The 17,616-nt window shown below is 67.8% G+C and overlaps 3 protein-coding genes across 4 annotated transcripts; 2 read left to right on the top strand and 1 right to left on the bottom strand.

The window, feature by feature from the left end:
- The first annotated feature begins 4,455 nt into the window (after positions 1-4,455).
- On the top strand, positions 4,456-11,631 carry CLCF1 (cardiotrophin like cytokine factor 1). Of its 2 annotated transcripts, none has more exons than XM_036384897.2 (3): positions 4,456-4,486; positions 10,510-10,676; positions 11,098-11,631. In XM_036384897.2, the coding sequence occupies exons 1-3, from the start codon at positions 4,471-4,473 to the stop codon at positions 11,593-11,595; spliced, it is 681 nt and encodes a 226-aa protein (XP_036240790.1). In that variant the 5' UTR covers positions 4,456-4,470; the 3' UTR covers positions 11,596-11,631. The 2 variants fall into 2 exon arrangements, with proteins under 2 accessions (XP_036240790.1, XP_036240789.1); XM_036384896.1 differs by lacking the exon at positions 4,456-4,486 and adding an exon at positions 5,385-5,412.
- A 1,280-nt stretch (positions 11,632-12,911) lies between these two features.
- Positions 12,912-15,037, bottom strand: LOC118687823 (glycine-N-acyltransferase-like protein 3). Its single transcript, XM_036384967.1, has 5 exons — positions 14,960-15,037; positions 14,417-14,524; positions 14,198-14,324; positions 14,002-14,119; positions 12,912-13,314 (listed from the first exon to the last, which is right to left on the bottom strand). Exons 1-5 carry the CDS (start codon positions 15,035-15,037, stop codon positions 12,912-12,914), a joined length of 834 nt encoding a protein of 277 aa, XP_036240860.1.
- A 377-nt stretch (positions 15,038-15,414) lies between these two features.
- Positions 15,415-17,489, top strand: LOC118687714 (glycine N-acyltransferase-like protein 3). Its single transcript, XM_036384817.1, has 5 exons — positions 15,415-15,492; positions 15,873-15,980; positions 16,075-16,195; positions 16,877-16,997; positions 17,069-17,489. Exons 1-5 carry the CDS (start codon positions 15,415-15,417, stop codon positions 17,487-17,489), a joined length of 849 nt encoding a protein of 282 aa, XP_036240710.1.
- Positions 17,490-17,616: the final 127 nt, after the last annotated feature.

Raw genomic sequence — 17,616 nt, 5'->3', positions numbered from 1 at the left:
GGTGCCGTCTCTCCGCAGCGGCCTCGCAGCGGTGCCCCCCAGCCCCCCTGCCCCGTCCCTTCCCGGCGGTTCCGGCCTCTTCCCCGCCGCGCCCCGCCGGTGCCTTCCCGGCTTCCCGCGCCCGCCCTCCCAGGCCGCCTCCCCATTGGCCGGGGGCGCCGCTCCGTCCCGCCCCCGCCGCCAGCCGATTGGTCCACGCTGAGGGGGCGCGTGACGGCACGGCGCGAGGGCCTCACGTGACCGGCAGGAGGGCCGGTAAGTCCCGCCGGTAAGCCCCGCCGGTAAGCCCCGCCTTCCACAGTGCGCTATTGGGCGTCGGTTGGAGCGACGTGCGGCTCAGCCAATGGGGCTTCGACGCGCCCCTCAGCGCGGCTCCCGGCGCTCAGCCCCGCACCGGGTCCTTCCCGGGGCCTCCCGACCCGTCCTGGGGCTCTGCCGGGGTCGTTCCCCGGTGCTTGTGCCTCCCAGCACCCTGATCCTCCCTTCATTCCCGGCAGCATCCCGGGCGAGGCTGCCCTTCCACCGCACTGCCCGCACCTCCCGGTCCCTTTGCCGCTTCCCGCATTCCCGGGGCACGGTGCTCCCCAGGAAGGGCTGCAACTCCCTGGAGCTGCTCCGGTGCTTCCCGAGATCCCGGTGTTTTGGGAATCCCTGTCTCCCAGGATAGGGAATTTGGGGATCCCTATCTCCACTTCCACAAGGGAATAGCAATGCTGTAAGTTAGTGCTCGAGGGTCTCTCTCCATGCTGGAGGTGCTGCCGGCTGGGCATCCCATGTAATCATGGAATGGCTGGGCTTGGAAGGGACTTTGAAGCTCATCCAGTTCCATCCCCTGCCATGGGCAGAGACACCATTCACTAGACCAAGTTGCTCCAAGCCCCATTCAGCTCTTCCAGGGATGGATTTTTGGGGTGTCCCAGAATTCTGCAGTGGAGGCTACACTCTAAATTCTGGGCTAGCCAGGTGTATCCATGGGTGGTCCACAGAATCCCAGAATGGTCAGGGTTGGAAGGGACCTTAAAACCCACCTCATCCCACCCCCCTGCCATGGGCAGGGACATTTCCCAGGGGCCCCAGTTGCTCCCGTGCGTCCATGAGCCCTTGCGGGGATGTGACACTGCCCGGGGATGTGACACTGGCCCAGCAGTGTGACACTGGCCTGGGGATGTGACACTGCCCCGGGGATGTGACACTGGCTCAGGGATGTGACACTGGCCCGGGCAGCAGCCTGTGCTCGCAGCCAGCCCGGAGCAGCAGGCTCTGGAGCCGTGGCCTCGAGGGAGCGGGGGGATGTGGCTGTGAGGAACTCGAGTCGTGCTCACAGCAGGGTCCCCCCGCCGGCTCCCGCCTGCCGCTGGAGCAGCCGCTCCCCCCGTCCCTCCTCCCGGCCCCGGTGGCCCCGGAGCCTGAGCCGAGGGGCCCCGCTGCAGAGCAGGGCTGGCACCTGAGCAGGGGAAACGGGAAGGGCATTGCAGGCATTGCAGAGCCCTTGTCCCATGGCTGCCGTCCTCCAGGGCATGGTGACAGCCTCTCCTCCTCCTCCTTTCCCTGGCTGGAGTGCTCCATGCCTTTTATCCGGGATTTGTAGGTACAGGTACAGGAGCTGCTGGCCCTGCTGGGGCTCCGTGGCCCAGCCACGTGTAGGGACTGTGCTGGGACAGCCAGCACGGAGCCCCAGGGACTCCAGGCCTGCCTTGGCCTGGGCTCGGGCTCCAGCCGGATCTGGCTCCTCCACCCCTGGGGTGAGCACTGGCTGCTCCCCTTCCTCCCAGGAGGAGGAGGAGGATGGGATTGTGTGGGAGCCTCCGTTCCAGCTCTGGCAGAGCAGCCGGGCTCCTCTGGAGCCGCCGTCCCCAGGAGGGGCTCTGGCCGCGGGGCTCGGCGTTTTATGGGGCTGCGGAGAGGACGCAGCTGGCTGCGGTCGTGACACACACACCTCAGCGGGGGCCAGCGCCGGGCCACCCCTCTTTCTCCCAGGGAACGGGCTGGATGCGGGCCGGGAGCAGGAGCCTGGCAGCCCTCGGGGGGCTCCGCGCCCAGGGCTCCCCCTGGGGCCGGGCAGTTCACTCGAGGATGGCGGAGAAGGTGACAGCGCTGTTCCCTCGCACCCGGCGGGCTCGGGGCCGAGTCCCAGCTCCTTCCCGCTCCTCCGGCTCCCTTCCCGGCACATGGCACGGCGCCCTCGCCCGGGCAGCGGCTCGGCGAGACAGACGGCCACAGCTGGGCTGCCGCTGCCAGCCCGGCAGGAGGGGACACGCCGAGCCGGATGGCTGCGCCGTGCCCCTGCCCGCGCCCCAGGGCTGTCCCCAAGGAGCCGGGCGCTGCCCGAGCCGAGCCGTCGCTCTGGGGCTGCAGCCGGGATTTCTGGGTTCGGGCAGCCCCCGTCCCTCCCTCCCTCCCTCCTCCGGCTGCCGGCCGCAAAGGGCAGCAGTGGGAGGCCGGGGCTGGAGGTGAGCTCAGCTGCCCGGTGACGGGGCCGGAGGGCAGGGCGGGCACGGCCTCACCCACTCCGGGCGAGGAGGAGGAGGAGGAGGAGGAACAGGATGTGAGGATGAAGCTTCCCAGCGGCTTGACCTGCCCGTGCCCTGTGCCCGCTTTGTCCTGGGGCGGGGGCTCCCTCCTGGCACCGCTGGCTGGCACAGGGAGAGCGGCTCGGGAGCTGCGTCTGCCGGGCCGCGTCTCCCTCCTCCTCCTCCTCCTCCTCCTCCTCCTCCTCTCCTGTCTCAGGTGTTGGCCCAGCGGGAGCCGTGGCAGCCGGAAAACGCCCCAGACCCAAGCGCAGCGCTGGGTTTTGGGGAGGGGAGAAGGCAGCGAGGGGCAGCCTCGCCGCCTCGGCCGGCTGGAGACCCCCGGGGACGGGCCGGCGGCTTTTCCCAACTGCTCCAGCGCTGCTGGCGGGATCTGCTGGCTCGGGGGGGAAACCAGATACCCTGCCCTGCGGCTGGGGGGGCGAGGGGCCGGCCCCACGCCGAGCGGACCCCCCCAGACACGCTGCCGGGGAGCCGGGCCGGGGCTCCCTCCAGCCGCGGATCCTTTGGGCAGCTCCGTCCGGCACCACCGCAGCCCCTCCGGATCCCCAGGGCTGCGGAGCGTCCCCCATTCACCCCGGGGAGGTGATCCAGAGCCCCCCTCGTCACCCCTGACATGTCTGTTGGGCGCGTCCTCGCGGATTCAACACCAAATCCGCACTTCCCGAGCAATAAATCAGCCAGCAGCGCGTCCGTGTGTGGTTTGTCCCTACGGGGGGTCCCCAAACTGCTGCTAATGACTTCAGCACCCAGTGTCGCGGTGGGTTTGGGAAAAGAGGGTCCTGCTGTGCACCCCGCGTCCCGCAGAAAGCCGGGAGGATGCAATGGCAGCCGGGAGGGCTCGGACCTGGCCAGGGCCGGGGTCTGGAGTGGAAGCGAATCCGCCTGTTACCTCCCGGCCCTTCCCGGCGCTCCCAGCGCCTTTGTTTTAAACAAAGCTTTTTTTGGGGGGAGCCAGGACGTTCCTCTCCCCGCCGAGAGAGCCCCCGCGGCAGCACCCACTCATGGATGAGGGACACGAGGGGAAGGGACGAGGGGCTCTGGCTGTCGGGTCGCCCCCTCCCCTCCGGCGGCGGCTCCACTTGGCCCTGGGGGTCTCCCCACGCCCCCCCAGCCCACCCCACTCACCCCCGGTGGGTTGCGGGGAACGCCGCGATCATTGCCAAGGGCCCCGTGGGCGCCGGGACGGGGATTGTCCTAACGGGGGAGGATAATCGGGAAGAAAGTGGCTCTGGCACCCGGAGGAAAGGGGCTGGGGGGGGTCCCTCCCCGTCCCCGCGTGGGCCGGGGGCGCCGGGAGAAGCGAAGCACCCCCTCGGGACGGAGGGTCCCCCGGGGCTGAGCCGCCGCCGCCGCTCCGGGGGGCTCCGGTTGTGCCGCCGGGACCCCGCCGCGCTCCCCCCGCTCCGCCGCTCACCTGCCGCCGTCCCGGCGGGGCAGCGCCCGCCGCGCTGCGGGTCCCCGAGCCGGGGGGGGTCCGCGGGCCCCGGACCCCCTCTCTCGGCCGGAGGGGAGGGGGCTGGCCGTGCCAGCGAAGAGCCGAGGACCCCCCCCCCCCCCCCTCCCCGCCCCGCCGCCGCCACCCTTCCCGCACCGGCCGGCCCCATCCCTCCGCCACTCCTCCCCGCTGCCCCGGGGGGGGAAGGAAGGGGGGGCAGGCTGGCACCCCACGCCCCCCCCGGCCCCGCCAGAGGAGCCGCTCCGCCGCACCTCGCCCCGTCCCCCCCCGTCCTCCCCTCCCCGGACCCCCCCCTCCGTCCCGTCCCCCCCGTGCTCCCCCCGGGACCGGGCTCTCGGCTCTGTGCGCGGGGAGGAGGAGAGGCGAGAGGGCTCGGAGCGGCAAATGGGAGCCGCAGTCCCGGGCCGGTGTGCGGGACCGCTGCCTGCCCGCCCGGGGAGCCCAGAGCACGCACGCAGCGCCCCGGCCCCGCGCCCGTCCCGCATGGAGCTGAGAGCAGGTAGGAGACCCCCCCGCCGAGCGGCACCGGCCCCGCACCGGCCCCGCCGCTGCCACTTTAACAAAAGCCGGGCGGGAGCCAGAAGCGCACGGGGGGCGCAGCCAGGGAGAAAGCGGGGGTCCCCCCTTCCTACCCGGCCAGCGGCACCCCGGGGGACCCCCCTCTTCCCTTCCCTCCCCTCCGCCTTCCGCAGCCTCGGGGCTCGGCTCCAGCCTCCCCACCTCTGCCCGGTGCCGGGACCCCGGGGATGGGGATGGGGAAAGGGGGGGTAAAGCCGGGGCCGGGGGGAGAGGGAGGGAATGAATGGAGCCCGCTCTTGTGTACAATTGCATCAAATACATTCTTGAAAGCAACCTGGTTCTGCTTAACACTTGAATTGGGAAAAAAAAAAAAAAAAGAGGAAAGAAGGAGGCAGCAGCTTGGAGAGGGTGGATGCGAGCTCCAGTTTTTTTTTTTTTTTCCTTTTTCTTTTTTTTTTTTTATTCCTGCATTCCTGGACCCCAATCAAAAGAGCAAATCAAGGGAGGTGGAAGGGGGGAACGGCGGCGAGCGAGGCAGCCGGAGCGCGGTGCGAACCCTCCACACCCCAAAAACCCACCCAACCCGCCCGGTTTTTTTTTTTTTTTTTTCCACCTAACACCCGAGCGAGCCCAAACCAAAACAAATAGAGACCGAGGGGAAAAAAAAAAAAAAAAAAGAAAGAAAGAAAAAAAAAAAAAAAAGAAAAGAAAAGAAAGACAGAAACCAACCCAAAAAAAAAAAAAACAAAAAAAACAAAACAACCAAAAAAAAAACCACCACCCAACCCTGAGCGCAAGCGAAGCAGCGAGCCAGGGCTGAGGCGAGCGGGCGAGCCGAGCAAGAGCCGAGCCCCCCAAAATCCCCCTGCACCCCGACTATGCTAAATGTAACCGGGGAGCTCTCAGGTAAGCCCGCGGCGCTGGGTGTGGGGCGGGGGGCTGCCCCAACTCCCCTGCCTGCATCTGCCGGGAGTTTCTCCCCCTTTCCAAACCGACTGCTGATTTTAATTTGATGTGATTAAAACGTCTGTCTGGCTTTGGGATTGATTTAAGACTTTCCCCTCTCTAGGTTGGGTTGTTGTTCTTTTTTTTTTTTTTTTTCCCCCTTTCTCTCGTTCCCTCTTTTCCATGCATGTTTGTGATTACCAGGGAGGGAACCGCCGCTGAGCACGGAGAATTAAACCCCGGGACCGACAGAGGGGAGGAAAAGGAAAGTCGGTGGGATTTATGGGGGGCTGGAAGAGTTAGTTTTCCTGCCCGGGGCTGGATTCCGGGGCTTGACACGGAACGCCGCCGCTGGAGCCGGCGTCGCTCCTGCGGCACACAGCAGAGGGGTTTTGGGGTGCTGGCGAGGGGTCGGCTTTGTTCCCTCGGCCCCAGCGGCCACCGGCACCCCCGGCGCTGCTGCGGGGCCGGCCGGCCTGGCGGCACACCGGCACCGGGGGCTCCTCGCCCGGAAAATGCTGGAAAACACCCTTAAAAGGTCAAAGTGTGGGCCCCGCCAGGCTCCCCGGGGTCCCGGGCGGCGGGACCGGGGCCGGGGCAGCACGAGGCCGGCGCCGGGTTCGGCTCCAGCTCCCGCGGTGCCGCCGTGACGCAGGACGGGCACAGCGGGGCGAGCGCCGGGGAACCGGAAAAGCGAGGCCGGGATCCCCGGCGGCTCCATCGCCCTCCCTCGCCCCTTCCTCTCCCCCTTCCCGCCGCCGCCGGGCCCGGCGGACGTGGCCGAACCGGTGGCACGGCCGGTGCCGAGGCCTGCGGGGACGGGCGGGGACGGGGACGCCGAGGAGGAGCCGCGGCGCTGGAGCTCGGCCGCCGGGACCCCGTTCCCGTTCCGGGACATCCCCGGCCGGGCCGTGTCCCCGGCAGGGCTCGGGGACTCTCGGCATCCCCGCTGTCCCTATTTAGCGGGCGGTGCGAGGGCACGGTGGCGGCCGCACATCTGGGCTGCATTAGGCGCAGGCTCCGCAGGGAAATGCGGAGGGCTCTGCTTACAGGGCCGCGCTGGGGGGAGATTTATGCCCTGCTAAGTGGCACCGAGCCCCATAAATCATCGCCCCGCACCCCCCGGGGCTGCAGCGCCAGCGTCCCGGTGCCACCGTGCCAGCACCACCGTCCCAGCGTGGCGGCGGGCTGGTGGGGATGCGCTCCTGGATGGGATATCTGGGGTATCGGGGATATCTGGGAAGCAGCTGGCCCGGCAGTGCTGTGGCTGCGTGTGGCACGTGTCCTGTGGGTGACAGAGGCGTCCCAGGCCTCAGCAGGGTGCTGTGGGGACATCAGGGCAAGGCTGTGCCCACCGGAGCTGCTGGTCCCACGCCATGGCTCAGCGGTGTCCCCGTGGCCAGCCATGCCAGCGGGTCCGGAGGTGCCGCGGCGTGTCACCCACGGCTCCGCGGTGCCACCAGGGCTGGCACCGGGGGTCCCCTGCCCCTCTGCAGAGCGGCCAGCTTGGCTCTGTGCTGGTGAGCCCCCAGAACGCTCCTGGAAGGGCTCGGTGGCTCCGTGACCCGCTCCGGGAGCGGCGGGAAGGGATGGAGGTGCCTCGCGAGGCTCCCGGGCGTGCGTGTGGGGCAGCGGGGTCTGGTTGGGATTAGGGGCCTGCGCCCCCCTCGCCGGCGGGGGTGTTTCCATGGTGCCGCTGGCTGGAGCCGGAGCTGGATGGGAAATCCAGGCCCAGCTAATTACGGCCTCGCTGGAGTCTCCCGTGCGCGGCCGCATTTATAAACACACGGAGGAGACAGGATGTAAACACTCAGCGCCGCGAGCGAGCGCAGGCACGGCCCGCACCGGGGGGGACGCGGGGCCATGAGCCCCCCGCGCCACCACCCGCCCCTGGCACGGCAGCTTTGCCACGGATGGGATGGATGGGATGGGATGGGATGGGATGGATGGGATGGATGGGATGGAGTGCGGCAGAATGGGATGGATGGGATGGGGACCCCGCAGTGGTGGCCGTGGGTGCTGTTGGGGAGCAAGGGCGCACATGTTCTTCCTGCTGGACCTCGGGGAATGCTGTGTCTGTGGTATCTGGGTGTGGAAGGTGAGCATCCCCGTGTCCCCACCGTGCCAGCTCCACAGGGACGCTGCTGCGCTGTGGTGTCACCTCCCCAGACAAAGCGGGGTTAAATGCCAGCAGTGTGGGGACACGGAGGCGGCTGTCCATGAGCCCTTGAGCGTCACCCACTCCAGGCCCCTCGGAGCTGGCGGCCACACTGGACTGGGAAACGCCCCGTGAGGGGTTAAGCGATGCCCATTGGTGGCCAGGACAGTGGCTGGGGTAGCGGGGACAGGGCTGCTTTGTCCTCTGTGCCACAGTCATGCCTGGCCACGGCGAGACCTCCCGTGCTGGCCCCAGGAGCGGGGCTGCGGGGTGGGACGGGGCTCTGTTGGCCGCTGGACGCCGGCCCATCAGATAGGGCAGCTCCCGCCGCGGCGTCGGGGGCCGGCTCGGCCCCGTCCTCTGCCGGGGGCTCCGGGGCCGGGGGGTCTCCCCTTCCCGGCTGCCGCCCCCGCCACCAGCCTTTCGGGAAAGCGGCTCTGGGCGGGCTGTGGTCGCTCAGCCCTCGGCGGCTCTGCCCACAGCATGCCCAGGGAACAGCTCACCGTCTCCGTGGCCGAATTCCTGCCTCGGCCGCTGGCCGGGAGGTCTGGCCAGCGCTGCTGCCTGCGCTGCTGGTTGGGTGGCAGGCCAGGGGTCCCGGGTGTCACCCCAAAGGGGGCGAGCCACGTCCCCGCTGCCACGTGTGCGGTGGGTGTCCGTGGCAGCACCGGTGTGTCCGGGTGGGTGCACCGGCAGAGCAGGGAGTGCCCGCTGCCCTGGCCCCCCGTCACCCCGGCTCCTCGGGTGTCCCCAGGGCCCAGCGGGTGACCCCGGGCAGGCACGCCATGAGCTGCTTACGTGGGCTGGGAGCATCCTGGCCGCGCTCCAGGGCCGGTTTTGAAACCCTCGGGCTCTTCCTCTCCGACGTCACCGGGATCCAGCTGTGCCGGCTGGAGCCTCCCTCCTCCACTGTCTGTGCCGGTGGGTGCCCGGCGCCAGCCGCGGGGACACGGGTGGGCAGGGGACAGCGGGGGCACCCGCTGTGGCTGGGCCATTGTCACTGCTGTGACACGGTCACTGTCAGTGCTGTGCCACTGTCACCGCTGTGCCACTGTCACCGTCAGTGCTGTGCCCCAGTCACTGTCACTGCTGTGTCATGGTCACCCTCATTACTGTGCAGTGTCACTGTCACTGCTGTGTCATGGCTACTGTCTCAGCTGTGCCCCAGTCACTGTCACTGCCCTGCCAGGGTCACCATCGTCACTGAGTCATGGTCACCGCTGCCCAGCGCCATCCATTCTCTGCATCCCACCATTCCCGTCCCTCAGACACCCACCTCCATCCCCTTCCTTCATCATCCTCATGCTCATCCTCGTGTCCGGGCCACCTGCCCGGGATCCACCGTGGCTCCATCCCAACCTCCCATCCCTGCCGTCCCCCCCCATCCCGCTCCCCGGCTGTGTTTGGTTTGGCACTGGCCAGGCCGGGGCGGGTGTAAATCCCGCCTGGAAACCGGAGCCGGCGGCGGGCGAGGGTCCGGCCAAAGCAAACACCGGGGGGGGGGTTCTGTGTGCTGTGAGTCACCGCGGCCCCCCCGCCGCCCCCCCCGGCCCACGCTCGCACGCACGGGGAGCCAGTCGCACGCTCTGTGCACCGGGAGGCACCGGGAGGCACCGGGACACACTGGGATGCATGACCAGGGGACACGGGGGCACGTGGTGCCACGTGGGGTGTCACAGCACGGTGAGGTGTGGTGTGTGCGTGGTGTGTCACACGTGGGTGGCACCTAACGGAGTGTCCCCCCCGATGGGGTATGTGCACAGCACCTTGCACACTCGCCTGGCATGTCCCGTGAGTGCCACACGTGTCACACGCCCGTGTGGGAGGTGACACGCCTGGGTGGTGTCTCATGCGTGTGGTGCACAGTGTCACACTGCTTGGTGTCACACGCCTGGAAAGTGCCGCGTTCCCCACGCCTGTGTGATGCAGACACACAAGGTGCATCCCAGGTGTGCCCTGGACGTATCCCAGAGGTGTCACAAGTGTCCTGCACACCCACGGGGTGCCTCCCAGGTGTGACAGTGTCCTGCACACCTCCGGGGTGCCTCCCAGCTGTGACAGTGCCTTGCACACTCACGGGGCACTCGCATCCCCCACAGCGAGCCTTGCAGCTTTCAGGACACCCACGGCGGTGATGCCATTGTGGCCGGAGCCGGGGTGTCCCCGAGGGCCGCCGTGCGTCACGGGCGGCCGGTGACGGGGAGCGGTGACGCGCGGGGGCGCGGGGGGCTGCCCGCAGCAGGAGCCCCGCCGTGCCGAGCCGTGCCAGCGGCCGGGCTTTCCCGGGCGGCGCTGCCGGGAAGGCCGGCTGTGGCGAGCCGGGGGTGCCAGCTGGCCGGAGCGTCCTGGCCGCGGGCCGTGACCTTTGCAGAGCCGCCGGCCGGCGGGGCCGCGCTCCGGGGCCGCCCTGACGTCAGGCCGATGATGACGGGGACCCCGCCGGCGCTTTCCGGTGCCTCCGCAAAGGTCGCCCCGCGCCCCGGCCGCTCCTCGGAGCCGCTTCCCACCCTCCTCCCCCCCGTATTCCCGGTGGCCCCTCGGCGGGGGTCCCCGCTGGGTGCCCGGGCCGCTCCGGCGTTGGCGGTGCCCAAATATATCCCAGGCGTGTGTCCCGGCGGGAATGCCGCGGCCGCGCTGCTCCAGACCATATAAAGGATTGTTGGTGCAGCCGCGGGCGGGAGCGCTCCGAGGGGAGCCGGGGGGTCACCGCGCTGAAGTGGGGGGTTCCTGCTGCTCCGGGGGGCTGCTGAGGTGAGGGGGACCCCACCCTCCCCACCTCCGTGTCTCGGTTTCCCCGCGCTCAGACGGGTGACTCAGGGATACTCTGCAGGCTCAGCGCCGCACACACGGAGACGGAGTGTCCCTGTCACTCCCCCTGAGGTGCTGTGTGTCCCCCACAGGTGACTCTTGGGGGATCTTCACCTTCCTGTGCGCCGCGCTTTGCAACCTGCCGGCGCTGCCGGCGCTGAACTGCTCCGAGGAGCTGGGCGCCGGCCAGTCCATCCAGCAGACGTACGACCTGACCCGCTACCTGGAGCACCAGCTCCGCACCCTCGCCGGCACCTACGTGAGTCCCCGACCCGGCACCCCCCGGGATATCCACCCCGTGCCCAGCTGCTCCCACGCCGGAGGGCGCGGAAATGCCTCATCGCCCCCGGGGCGCAGGGCGGCTCCCGGGCACCCTCCCCTCGGCCCGTGATTCCGTCATGGGCGCGGGCATCCGCCTCTCCCTCCCCGCCGGCGTCGCCGACTCACCCGGAGGTTCCCCGTCCCTGCCCTGACGTGCCCTCGGCGGGGCCGGCACGTTCGGTGCCAAGCGGTGACGGTGGCACCGCCCGGGCCGTGCTGGAGCCTCCGGCTCGGGCAGGGCGCGAGGGAGGATGCGGCAGGAGAAGGGAGAGCCGGGATGAGCGGGACGAGCGGGACGCGGAGGCTGGGCACGGGGGGGATTCGTATCCCTGACCCCTGGCACCCCTGTTCCCTTCCAGCTGAACTACCTGGGCCCCCCCTTCAATGAGCCCGACTTCAACCCGCCGCGGCTGGTGCGCGCCGAGCCACGCGTGCCCAGCGCCACCGTGGACCTGGACCTGTGGCGGGGCCTGACGGACAACGCGCGCCTGGCCGCCAACTACCGGGCCTACAGCCGCCTGCTCTGCTACCTGCGGGTGCTGGACGGGCAGGTGGGCACGGCCGAGCTGCGCCACCGCCTCGCCCACTTCTGCGCCAGCCTGCAGGGGCTGGTGCTCAGCATCGGCGGCGTCATGTCCTCGCTGGGGTACCCGCTGCCCGCCGGGCCCGCCGCGCCCCCCGCCGGGCCCCCCGGCGCGCCCGCCGCCCCCAATGACTTCCTGAAGAAGATGGATGATTTCTGGCTGCTGAAGGAGCTGCAGACCTGGCTCTGGCGCTCGGCCAAGGACTTCAACCGCCTCAAGAAGAAGGTGCCGCCCGCCGTGGTCACCCTGCGGCTGGAGGCGAGGGGGTTCTGAGCACCTGCTGGGCTCACGAGTCCACAGCGCCACCACGGCCACGCAGGTCCCCTCTTCCACCACGCGTGTGCCTTGAGAAATGGGGCTCCTGACCCCCAAAGCACCCCACAACCTCATCATCACCTGGCAGTGCCTTGAAAGATGGGGCTCCTGACATCACGTGTCACCACAGCCATCCTGCAGCCCCTCTGTCATCATCATCATCATCATCATCATACTGTGCCTTAAGGAACAGGGCTCCTGACCCCAAGTGCCACCATGGCCACCCCATGTTCCCTGTCCTCCACCAGTGTGCTTTGAGAAATAGGGTTTCTGACTCCTAAGTGCCACCACAGCCACCTCACAATCCCACTTTCATCACGGTGCCTTAAGTGAGGGGCTCCTGACCCCAAGTGCCACTCACCACAGCCACCTCACGTCCCCTCTGTCACCACACTCTGCTGTATGGGATGCGTCTCCCGACCCCAAGTGCCACCAAAGCCACTCCATGTCCCCTTTTCGCAACCAGCGTCCCTTCAAAACTGTCTCCTGACCCCGGAGTGCTGCCAAAGCCACCCCACATCCTTATCATCACCGAGCTGTGCCTAATGGGCACAGTTCCTCACCCCAAAGTGCCACCACAGTCACCCCGCAGCCCCTCCGTCACTATATTGTGTCTTAAGGGACAGGTGTCCTGACTCCCGAGTGCCCCTCCATGGTGTCCCCAACCCCCAGGGTGCCTGTCCCCATCCCTAAAATCTCCAGAGGGGGTGAAAACCCCGCCCATCCCAAAAAGGACCAACGCCCTCTGAGCATAGGAATAAGCCCCGCCCCAGCCAGCAGAAAGCCACGCCCCCGGAGCAATAGGCTCCGCCCCAGACGGCAATAAGCCCCGCCCACCCGCCTGTGTAGCAAGCCCCGCCTCCTCCCCGCATCAGGCCCCGCCCCTCACCCAAGCCCCGCCTCCCCATGGTTGCCCATCGATGGGCGGTGGGGCGAGGCCGTGGGGCGCGGCCGCTGTCCCGGTGCGTCTATGAGTGTTTATTTATTGGAGATGTTTATTTATTGGGGTATTTATTGCAGAAGATCTATTCTTGTATGAACGAATAAAAGCCTTCCTCCAGCCCCCCGCCTCTCCCGTGCTGCACGCCGGTAACAGCTCCGTGTGGAATTTGGGCTCTTCCCAGTCAGTGCCATCAGCAGGGATCAGAGTGAAGGGCTCCAAGCCGAGCTCGGGGTGGGGATTGAGGTGTTCACCTCTCTCACAGGGTGGGGATCCAGGTAACCCCACCCCAAGGACAGGCACACCCCCCACCATGGCACCCCCTCCCTGGGCACTACTTGAGGGTGCCCAGGATCATGTGGAATGTTCCGGGCTGCGGCACGAAGCCGATGGCTTGCAGGGCGTGCAGCGAGGCCGTGTTGTGGGGCAGCACGGCGCAGTAGATGGGGAAGCGGCGGGCGTGCAGCTCCCGGCCCAGCGCGGCCAGCAGGAGCCCGGTGAGGCCGCGGCCGCGCCAGGCGGGCACCGTGTAGCCGTGGCGCAGGCAGCCCTGCCCGTCCAGCAGGCTCCAGGACACCGGGCGGCCCCGCGGGCCCAGCAGGCAGGCGGAGGGCAGCGCCCGCAGCAGCCCCAGCAGGAACGCCCGGCTGCGGGCATTGCCCCCCAGCGCCCACGTGGCGTTGAGCAGAGCGATGTGGGATGGGGACACGGGCGCCAGGCGCAGGCCCGGGGGCATCCTGCAACAGGGCACGGCAGAGGGGGGAATGCTGAACGCTGGTTCCAGCCGGGATGGCTGATGGGGTGGGACTAGGAACCCCTGTGCCATCCAGGGATGGAATATGGGACCCTTATACCACCCAGGGGTGGGATTGAGGCCCCCTGTGTCACCCAGGGATGGAATATGGGACCCTTATACCACCCAGGGGTGGGATTGAGGCCCCCTGTGTCACCCAGGGATGGAATATGGGACCCTTATACCACCCAGGACTGGGATTGGGAACCTCTGTGCTACCCAGGGATGGAATATGAGAGCCTTGTTTCCCCTAGGGATGGGACTGGAACCTCTGTGCCACCCAGGGGTGGAATATGGGACCCTTATACCACCCAGGAGTGGGATTGGGAACCTCTGTGCCACCCAGGGATGGAATCTGGGACCCTCATACTACCTAGGAATGGGACTGGGGACCCCTGTGCCATGCAGGGGTGTGCTCAGTGATCCCACTCATGTCTCCCTGTGCCTGTCAGGGATGTGCTTGGGGACTGCTGTGCCACCAAGGGAGGTGACTATGACCCCCCTGTGCTACCCAGAAGTGTGACAGGTCTCCATGTGCCACCCAGGGATGTGACTGATCTCTCAGTGCCCATGTGCCCCCAGTGTCCCATGTCCCCCCAGTGTCCCCTGGCCCCCCGTGCCCCTCACTCACTGCCTGCGAGGCTGGGGGGGCTCAGGGCTCATCAGTGCCCGGTACCGGATCGTCTCCACCTTCAGCCCCCTGGCACTGGCCACCTCCTGCACAGCCTGGTCCAGCCCGTCCTGCATCCCTGGGACACCCTGTCAGCCAGACAGGGGACCCAGATGGAGGGTAGAGGAGCCCTGTGTCCTCCCAGTGCCATCCTTACCCAGAATCTGGAAGGCTCTTTCCCAGGTGACCGCCTCAGTGCCCTCCAGCAGTGCCTGCAGGGCTCCCTTGTCCCGGTAGAACACGGCCAGCTGGTTGGTGTAGTGGTCCCTGGGGTCCCTGTGCTCCTGGGAAGGACATGGAGCTGAGGGTGGCACCCCAGTTCCCAGGCCCCTGGGGTGTGGGGTGCTGCTGCAGGGGGCAGCACCTGGGGCAGCACCTCTGGGCGCAGGCGGGTCAGGACAATGCTGAAATTGGGCCAGGAGTCCACCAGCACCTCGTGGCAGACTGGGTTCCCCCTGGCCACTGTCATCACAGTCCCCAGGACCTGCACAGAGGGTCATTGTCACCTGTAGGAGAGGGCAGAGGGGACAGAGGGGTGCCCAGAGTCCCTCTGGTCCCCTCACCAGCAGGGGAGAGGGAGCAGTAGAGACCCCAGGGTCTCTGTCTGTGGCAGGGCAGGGGAGAGGGGACAGAGAGGTCCTTGTCACCAGCAGGGTAAGCGGGGAGGCAGAGGGGTCCCAGGGTCCTCATCACTGGCAAGGCAGGGGAGAGGAGACAGGGACAGGAACAGGGACAGGGACAGGGACAGGGGTGTCCGGGGAATCAGCAGCACTGACAGGACAAGGGTGAGGGGACAAAGGAGTCCCCAGGTCCTCACTGCCAGCAGAGAGGGAGGGAGGGAGGGACAGAGGGCTCCCCAGGGACACTGTCACCAGCAGGACAGGGCAGAGGGGACAGGGATCCTCGGGGTGGCTGTCACCGGCAGGGTGGTGGGCAGGCTCTTCCGCAGGATCTCCTCCAGGAGCTGCAGCTGGGCTGGGCACCTCAGGATCAGCATGGCTTCGTGACCGTGGGGGGACACTGGATCCGTGGGGAGCTGGTGGCACTGGGGCAATGTCCCAGAGTGTCCCAGCCGGGCACCCGTCCTCAGGTGGCCACAGGGCTGGCCCAGTGCCCAGTGTTCAGCAGGATGGACCCTGCCCGCTGCCCCCCAAGGCAGGGGGCACTTGCTGGCCCGTGACAGCTGTGGTAATCATTGTCACCAAGTGCCACACAGTCTCCAGACTCCCACTCCACGGCCCCCCGGAACCCACAGACTCAGGACTGTTGCAGGGTGAGTGCTGGAGGAGATGGGGACCGTGGGGAAAGGGATGGGGACAGGGGCCATGCCTGGTGGCCCTGTCCCCCTGTTACTGAGGGTCTCTCAGCAGGACAATGAAGATCCTGACGTGCTCTGCCCATCTGCAGCAACTGGAGGGGATCCTGAGGAAGAGCCTGCCCATCGCCCTGCCGGTGATGGGGACCCCACTGTCACCCCTGCCCTGTGCCACGATGGGGACCCCAGTGCCACCCCCACCCTGCCAGTCACAGGGACCCTGCTGTCACCCATGCACTGTGCCATGACTGGGACACTAGTGTCACTCATCTGTTGCTGTGATGGGGACCCCAATATCCCCCTTGCTGTGAGGGGGACCCCAATACCACCCCTGCCCTTTGCCCTGCTGGTGATGGGGACCCCAGTGTCATTAGGGACCCTTTTTGCTGCCCTGTTCCCGACACCTGCCCCCCTCCCCTCAGCTCTGACCCCACATCTGCCCCCATATCAAGCCCCCATCCCTGACCTCCATCTGTCCCCTCCTTGTCCCTCATGGCTGACCCCCTTTTCCCCCAAGGTCTTCGGGGCAGTGCTGAACATCAACCGGGGCAACCCTGGCCAGTTCGAGGTGCTGGTGGACAAGTGGCCCGAATTTGGCGCCGTGATGGCCCGGCCCAGCGGAGAGGTGGCCAGTGGGAACACGGGGCACTGCAGGAGGGGGGTGACACGGCGCCCTGGCACGTGCCAGGAGTGCTCAGAGCAGCCATGGGTGCCCCCAGGTGCCGGCCAACGATGGCTACTGGAACACGCAGGCGGCATTCTACCGGGACCTGGGGGCGTACCGGGCGCTGCTGGAGACCCCCGGCTGCCTGCGCTGGGACGCCGCCGTCACCCTCATCGGTGGCATGGGGACATCCTGGGGGCGTGCTGGGGAGGGGCTGGGCATGATCTGGGCATGATCTGGGAGTGTGGGACACCGGGGAGAGCTGGTGGAGGCAGGGAGGAGCTGGGAGGTACTGGTGGAGGGGATTGGGGGTGCTGGGGGATGCTGGGGATGGGTGTTTGGGTGCTGGGGAGCACTGAAGGTTTGATTTGGTGTGCTGGCGTGGGGTTTGGTGGGTGATACCAGTGGGAAGTGCTGGGGAGGGATTTGGGGGTGCTGGGCAGCAGCAGGGAATTGCTCTGCTGGGTACCCTGGAAACAAGGTTCTGTGGGGAGTACTGGGGCTGGACTTGGGCATGCTGGGGACACTGGGAAGCATTGCAGCTGGATTTGTGGGACATTGGGGACACTGGGAGTACTGGGGCTGGACTTGGGCATGCTGGGGGCACTGAGAAGCATTGCAGCTGGATTTGTGGGTCCTTGGGGACACTGGGAGTACTGGGGTTGGAGTTGGGGATGATGGGGGCGGGATTGGGGCACTGGGCACACTGGAAGCAGGGATTTGAGTGCTGGGAATAGGGACCGGGATTCCACGTAGCCCCCTGGGGACACTGAGGAGGACACTGGGGTCACAGGGGGGCTGGGGACAGGGATGGTGGGGTACAGGGGAACAGGACCCCCTGACACCCCCATCCCCAGGGCTGCAGGATGGGCTGGCCACAGTGTCCCAGGACCTGGCAGGGAAGAAGGGTGTGGAGCTGGACATTGTCGAGTACTACTCCTACTGGCACCCTGACCCCAGCACCATGCCGGAGCCCCGGTGAGAGCCCCCCACCCTCGTCCCCACACAGGGACACCCCCGAGCGCCCCACTGACCCCTGCCTCGCCCAGACCAGCCCCCGGGGTGCGCGTGGGCTCCCTGAGCCCCTCGCACGTGGACCTGCTCAACGACACCTGGCCCTACGGGGGCAACGCCCGCAGCCGGCGCTTCCTGGCTGAGATCTTGGGGCGCTTCCCGCAAGTGTGCCTGCAGGACGGCAGCGGGCAGCCCCTGGCCTGGGTGCTGACGGATCATTTCGGGACAGGCACCCACAGCTACACCCTGCCCGAGCACCGGCGGCACGGGCACATGCAGGTGGCCCTGACGGTGGCGGCGCAGCGGGCACACGCCCGCGGGTTCCCCACCTTCGGGCACACGGCGCTGGGCAACCGGCCCATGCAGCAGCTCCAGGAGATGCTGGGGAACCGGCGCCTGCCCGGGGTCTGCCGCTACATCCTGCACAATCCCGGCCTGGACAGGGACGGGCCCTGAGGCCCCACTGTCCCCTCTTCGTGCTGACATCAAATTAAACAGTGGTGTGGAGTTTTGTGGGCTTTGTGTCCCCCCAGCACTGACGGTTACAGCGGTGACACAGCTTGGTGGCTCACGTGTCACCACT

Source organism: Molothrus ater, chromosome 6, assembly GCF_012460135.2.
Source record: "Molothrus ater isolate BHLD 08-10-18 breed brown headed cowbird chromosome 6, BPBGC_Mater_1.1, whole genome shotgun sequence".
NCBI classification, from domain to species: domain Eukaryota; kingdom Metazoa; phylum Chordata; class Aves; order Passeriformes; family Icteridae; genus Molothrus; species Molothrus ater.
This window is presented reverse-complemented; position numbering and strand designations above follow the sequence as displayed.

Excerpts from the sequence above, each read along its gene's own strand:
- CLCF1 (XM_036384896.1), top strand. The coding sequence starts at position 5,385 with ATGCTAAATGTAACCGGGGAGCTCTCAG. Across the intron at positions 5,413-10,509 it reads TGTAACCGGGGAGCTCTCAG|GTGACTCTTGGGGGATCTTC; the intron begins GTAAGCCCGCGG and ends TGTCCCCCACAG. Across the intron at positions 10,677-11,097 it reads GCACCCTCGCCGGCACCTAC|CTGAACTACCTGGGCCCCCC; the intron begins GTGAGTCCCCGA and ends GTTCCCTTCCAG.
- LOC118687823 (XM_036384967.1), bottom strand. The coding sequence starts at position 15,037 with ATGCTGATCCTGAGGTGCCCAGCCCAGCTGCAGCTCCTGGAGGAGATC. Across the intron at positions 14,525-14,959 it reads GCCTGCCCACCACCCTGCCG|GTCCTGGGGACTGTGATGAC; the intron begins GTGACAGCCACC and ends CCCTCTGTGCAG. Across the intron at positions 14,120-14,197 it reads AAGAGCCTTCCAGATTCTGG|GGATGCAGGACGGGCTGGAC; the intron begins GTAAGGATGGCA and ends AGGGTGTCCCAG.
- LOC118687714 (XM_036384817.1), top strand. The coding sequence starts at position 15,415 with ATGAAGATCCTGACGTGCTCTGCCCATCTGCAGCAACTGGAGGGGATC. Across the intron at positions 15,493-15,872 it reads GCCTGCCCATCGCCCTGCCG|GTCTTCGGGGCAGTGCTGAA; the intron begins GTGATGGGGACC and ends TTTTCCCCCAAG. Across the intron at positions 16,998-17,068 it reads AGCACCATGCCGGAGCCCCG|ACCAGCCCCCGGGGTGCGCG; the intron begins GTGAGAGCCCCC and ends TGCCTCGCCCAG.